Genomic DNA, 5,537 nt, shown 5'->3' on the forward strand with positions numbered 1-5,537 from the left:
TTTGTACATCATTCTAGAGAGAAATAAATGGCCTTTTTAGAAAGTGAACCCTGGATGGGGAAATGTTGGCAGTTTTCTCAAAAAATGCTTGAATTCGAGAAGTTTTATATTTGCGCGGTTTTTGTTGAGTTGCAAAATCCACTTGAACATGACGCTGCTTTTTTCGAAGTTTCTCCAGAACCATTCGAGCCACAGAATTCGTTTTGGCATCGTTGGATAGAGAATTGAACCCCCATGGCCCCCTCCCCCTTGGATCCGCCCTTGAATGAGTGTCACTCTTTGTCAAGGCCATTTATTTACGGGGTGCGCTCCAAATGTGCTGTGAATTTGTATATTGTGACGGAAAACTGTTGAGTGTTGCGCCACTGGTAAGTACTCTGCATTCTCAGATGGCATAAAAAAATCAACCATGCCGTGTGGTAATAACCGGACGCGGATCGCGACCGTGACGTAACGCGACCGTTTTGCATTTCTTTTTGCTGCAAGCAAAACCTGTCTTTTGCACGGATAATTGCTATTTTTAGACGTTTCTGCGTCGCTAATTGATGGACTTGCCATGGAAACGATACTATTTATAGTAGCGCGCGGACTGAGGATGAAGGGAACGAGAAAAAAGCTGAAACGCCGCGGCTAGGTTGGAACCAGTTGATTTAGTCAGTAAAAGTTGGCTGGGTTTCTAGGCGGAAAACGGTGCGGTTGTGCAATAAGAGTGCGGCCCCAAAACTGGACACGAACGAAGCAGAAGCGGATCCGAAAGGTGTGACGAAACTCGATCGGCATTTATGGCGCCAGAATGCAAAGATCCGCGTCGCATTCGTATGTGGTTCCTCATAGTTTGGCTGCTTCCGCGCTTTTAACTAACCCAAACACCCAAAATTTGCTTCTTTCCTTACTTGCTGGCTTCTGAAGATTTATTACTCAACTGGGGTTTGATGGTGTGAAACTTCGAAGGACGCTTCTYAATGSACKYTTCTMAATSCACGAGAATTTTAGTCTAAATTTGCCGATATTTTCATAGGCATCTTCCACTGTTGCATAAGTTCGGAAAACGCGTAATGAATAATTGAAGCATTCGATGGCGAATGCGCAGGGTTGACGACAAAAAGGCGAATGCGCAGCCGATCACCACTAAATTTTCCAGTTTATTTCCCTTATCTTTTACTAATTAAGCTAAAAATAAATAAAATTGTTTTGGTAACTAGATTCGGCTATTGTGGCTGAAATACTTCCGCAGCTCGCTTTCCATTTTGAGTTTTTCGTACAAATTGTACAGCTCATGGGAGTGAATGTCCGCGTCCTGTCGATCGTCCCATCCGTACGGCGGCCCCTTCAGGCCCGAGTAAACGTGCTCATCATCTGAAATATTGCCAAGTAAAACCAGTGGGGCTAAGGCGAAGCTCTGGAGCGTACCTTTCCCCGGTTGGATATGGACGTGTAGGGGCTGGGAGGAGTGTTCGCCCTTTTTACTGGCCAAAAAGGCCCCCAGCTTGGCTGCCACCGTGCCGACATTGAGGAGGAGGAGCAGGCCCAAGAGCCCGATTGTTTTCAGCGCGAAAAGCACCAGAAAGGCTGAAAGTTAACGTGTTTGAGAAATTGCGACAAAGGCGAATGCGCCCTTTCAGGATGATGGAGACGCTCTGCGTGAAAAGAACGATTCTTCGGAATGTTTTAGCTTTTAGAAGAAGTAGTGTGATCATTTCGCCCCCAGTGGGCGCTGGGGCTTTTTGGATTCCTACCTAGTTTGGTGATAATGATTCCGCCTCCAATCATAACCATCGGCATAATCTGGCGAAGTTTCTTAGCGATCCCAATGCATCTTCCTGCAAAAACCTCCAGGATAAACCCGCTGAACGCCTGATCGGATAACGGATGCTTACCCACAAAGGAAGATTGCGGCTCTTGAGGGGCCCCATTTTTCACGTAGTCCCACCACGCCCCGATTCGTCTTCCAGCGTACTCCAGGAGGGACATTTGCTGGATTTTGTCCAGGTCCAAAACGAGCGCTTGCTCGGAAAGTGCCATTTCTTGGTCAGCTTTCCGAGCACCTCCAAGCGCGGTTTTTGAAACGTCAGCTTGTGGTCCAGAATCGGAGGCGTTTTGAGGCAGTAGGAGGCCGGAGGTTGGAGTCGGGCGGTTTCTGGATGCATGCTGGAGTGGCCGATTGGAGCCTACCAGACCAAGCTGGACTGAAAGCAAGAGTCCCAAAAATGCTGTTAGCACAGTTTTCATCTCTTGCAGCAAGCTGAGCGCATCGTTATTCAGCGGATGATTGCCTGCAAGAATACTTTTAGAAGATTTTTTGCAGTGAAAGCAGCAAATAATGGTTTTTTCGACCTGAGAGGTCAGCGAAATGTCATTTAATTCAATTACTTTCTTTAGCAATTGGATTATATGCGATTCGTGGTTGAGGCCGTGTTTAGAAAGTGAAAACAGTCGCTTTCACGTCTTGGCCACATTCTTTCCCCCGAAATTCCACGAAAAACTTGTAATTTTCTGTCAGACTCTCACTAAAAATCGCCACTTTTCGTTAAACGCTCTCTGTTTGCATGGTAGATTAATTGTTGAGCAACTATTATTAACAGCCGCAACTAAACCCTGTCACGTAGTCACGCTTTAATAAAACCCGCTTTATAAATTCCATTGTGATGTGAAAGCATTGTGATGGAAAAATGCACGCTTTTCACTGTTTTGCAGCCCCGAAAATCCAGTTTCACTTCGATGAGACTGTTTCACATTAGTCAGCTAATGCCCGATTGTTTTGTCATTCGTTGCTCAGTAAAACAGTTATAAGCTGTAGGAAACTCACGTGAAATTCAATGAATCCGAACCAGATGAAAAGTGCACAGAATCCACCGGTTGCGAACACGGCGCGAAGAAAGTGATTGTTGACCGTTCCAGTTGCTTCGACGTACTGAAGATTCAAGTGGAACAGGCCATTCTTTATTCTTCGGTCCGCTGAAATTAAGAGTCCCTGTTTTATCGCTAATTATCGCTCAAGTGGCCGTCGACCTGAATTTGCCGCGAATTTGAAGATCACGTCTGTGCGATGTGTCTTCATTAACGATTGCCGGACAATAACTTGAGTTACTTTCTTTTAAAAAGTTTTGGCACTGTTTTGACGAAACCCCGTAGCAACTGGGCTGACCTTGCAGCCCTCTGCTTGGGCTGGCGCCGTGCCAAGGAGGGAGAGCAACACGGCGGTTGCCATGGCAGCTGCCCCATCCTTGTTACTCCTGCCCGATATACGCGGGCTCTTGCGAAAGTGGTTCAAGTGCAATTAGTAGACTTGCGATAGCAAGTGCCGTTTTTGTTCACCTTTGGCCCAGTACTTTTGTTTTTCCAGGTCGCAACGTTTGCGTAGATTAAGAGAAAGTAGCAATTTACCAAAGTACAGTTCGTCCGATACGTGCCGTCTTAGTGTCGCATCTTAGAAAGCCACGGCTCTCATTACTTAACAGCAAACAGTTGACCGTCGCCGGTTCATTTGTTTTGCCATGACATTGACACTGTTGTATTGACATGACCCGATTAATGGTCGGCGCGGAACAATTGAATTGACCATGCGGGTTTTTTCGATTTTATTGCTGTTAATTGGGGTTTGGAAAAATGGTGCTTTAATCAGATGCCAAAAAAGATTTGTGCAGCGCCAAGGCCCGTGCTGGCGCATGCTTTTTGGCTTTCGGTCCAGAAGGGCGCCAGGATGGCCCAGTGCGCCATTTGACCGGGTAGGGAACGCGTCGCGACGCCTCAACAACACGACGCGACGCGTGAATGTTTAGTGAACTTTCCTACCAGTTTTTCCTTGCGATGTCTCGAGTTTTTCCGGTGGGTTTTTCTGGATGTGGCGAATGATTTTTGTTCGATGTTTTACTTCGCTACTGTTTACGCCACTACTTAAATATCTTTTGTCCAGAAGCATTTCGGGCTTCGGCAAGAAAAATCGCAGTTGATTTCCTACTCACTCCTAATTCTTCATTTTATTTGTTCCAGATGATCTCCAAGCACCAAGCAGACAACTGAAGAAGTGACTTTGTCGCGCAAATGCCGATAGTGAATCGTTACAGGTTTAATCGCGAGTGTGTTTAGTGATGACTGTGATTTACTCTACTGACTAGTTCGAACATTATAGTGCGAGTTGAGACATGAAAATACCGATGCCGGACAAGCTGCTGATCAGGATGGTCGTTTTGTCCATGTTTGCGTCCACCGGTAAGTCCCAAATCATGTGCTCAAACATTGATGCGAAAGTCCAGGGGAACCAAGTCGGGTTGTCGCGGTGGAGGTGTTTTTTGTAACCGAAGCCATTTGCCGCTCCATAGATTCGCTTAATTAGTGTCATTTTCCTCGGGCACGCCAGTGTTCAGTCAGCGGCGTCGCCACATTCATTCGAAATAATCGCCACATTCTGGCAGCTAAATTGGAAATAACTGTGGAAGGCAGCGAACAGGAAGCGGCCGAATTAATGTTGCTCAGCCATAAATTGGACAAATATAGTCTTTCAATTCCCATTTTTGAAGCCCGTGTTAAGGTGGTAAGGTGATTTTTCTGAATGTTCGGTTGTGGACTCAGAATGTTGTCATATATACTATAATATAGCATGAGAACGTTGACTTAATGCGTAAAAAGCAACATTCTCACTATTTTGCACTAAGGCCACTTTTCTGACTTCCAACCGAAAATTTATCTGAATAAGCTGGTTGTGCCAATTGGCATTTCCGAACGTAGCTCGCCTCGGTTCTCTCACTCGCACCCATGGGAGCCCATGAGCGGTCCACCATGGCAGTGCCTGGCTGCGTTCGAAGTTGATACCCGCGTCGCTTAAAATATCAGAGTTTTGATCAACACAGACTAGTGGAAAATTTTTCGTTTTGCTTCAATGCCACCATTTGCAATCATTTTTTGCTGATTAAACTAAGCAGTGATGCGAACAAATCTTACACCTCAACCAGTGCAAAAAAGTCTTTAACTGTCTTCACCTGTGTCAATGTATCCAGTTTTTTCCTAGCTTTAATTTCGCCAGGACTAGAGAGAAAATTGTTAACCCTTTTGTGCCTTATGGCACTCCAAAAGTCTAATGGTAATCGCGCATTGGTCGCACCAAAGGAACGAAACACACGAAACCACATCAGAAAAAACACGAAAATCCTGAACATTTTATACATCGATTTTATTTAAAAAACCGATATTCCCATTCTAGAACGTAGCGCGCATCGGTTCTCTCACTCGCACACATAGAAGCTAGCGACTGGGCCGATGGCGCGCGCGCTGCTGCGTTCGAACTTGCCACCATCGCCGCTTAAATAAATCAGTTTTGAGCAAGACAAACTGAGGAAAAATATTTCTGTGCCAATTTCGCCAAAACTAGTGGACTTGCGAGTAAGACCTCGTTGAACCTATTGAATAGTTGATGATTTTCGCAGAACATGCGGTCCTCCAAAATCAAGCAAAAATCGTTTTGTTCAATCGATAGGAACAAACCTTTAGGGTGAGCTTTTGTGGCAAAGTTTATGATGGTTCTCATGCTCGGTTTTCTCTTC

The 5,537-nt window shown here is 45.5% G+C and overlaps 2 protein-coding genes across 7 annotated transcripts in view; one reads left to right on the forward strand and one right to left on the reverse strand.

Moving 5' to 3' along the window:
• LOC109536971 (SPEG neighbor protein) overlaps positions 1-5,537 on the forward strand; it is a 52,817-nt gene that overhangs the window by 4,041 nt on the left and 43,239 nt on the right. For 2 of the 6 annotated variants that reach the window (XR_007280494.1, XM_019903466.2), the window contains exon 2: positions 3,991-4,209. Coding sequence is in view for 5 of the 6 variants with exons in the window: in XM_019903466.2 (XP_019759025.2) it covers positions 4,143-4,209 (67 nt within the window). In the remaining variant the exon portion in view is untranslated. Of the gene's footprint in view, positions 1-272; positions 369-441; positions 817-3,666; positions 3,826-3,990; positions 4,210-5,537 lie in introns of those variants that run through there. The other 4 variants (XM_019903470.2, XM_019903467.2, XM_019903468.2 and 1 more) reach the window with 4 other exon arrangements.
• On the reverse strand, positions 1,123-2,898 carry LOC109536973. Its single transcript, XM_019903473.2, has 5 exons — positions 2,807-2,898; positions 1,878-2,273; positions 1,737-1,820; positions 1,411-1,569; positions 1,123-1,356 (listed from the first exon to the last, which is right to left on the reverse strand). The coding sequence occupies exons 2-5, from the start codon at positions 2,227-2,229 to the stop codon at positions 1,199-1,201; spliced, it is 753 nt and encodes a 250-aa protein (XP_019759032.2). The 5' UTR covers positions 2,230-2,273; positions 2,807-2,898; the 3' UTR covers positions 1,123-1,198.

This window comes from Dendroctonus ponderosae, unplaced genomic scaffold, assembly GCF_020466585.1.
Source record: "Dendroctonus ponderosae isolate FM_Combo_2020 unplaced genomic scaffold, Dpon_F_20191213v2 Dpon_F_20191213_10, whole genome shotgun sequence".
NCBI lineage: Eukaryota > Metazoa > Arthropoda > Insecta > Coleoptera > Curculionidae > Dendroctonus > Dendroctonus ponderosae.

What these genes read in the sequence shown, in the direction of transcription:
- LOC109536973 (XM_019903473.2), bottom strand. Translation starts at nt 2,229, where the DNA reads ATGAAAACTGTGCTAACAGCATTTTTGGGACTCTTGCTTTCAGTCCAG. An exon ending in GCCGCAATCTTCCTTTGTGG is followed by an intron (nt 1,821 to 1,877) that starts GTAAGCATCCGT and finishes AGGTTTTTGCAG; the next exon opens with GAAGATGCATTGGGATCGCT. An exon ending in AATCATTATCACCAAACTAG is followed by an intron (nt 1,570 to 1,736) that starts GTAGGAATCCAA and finishes GTTAACTTTCAG; the next exon opens with CCTTTCTGGTGCTTTTCGCG.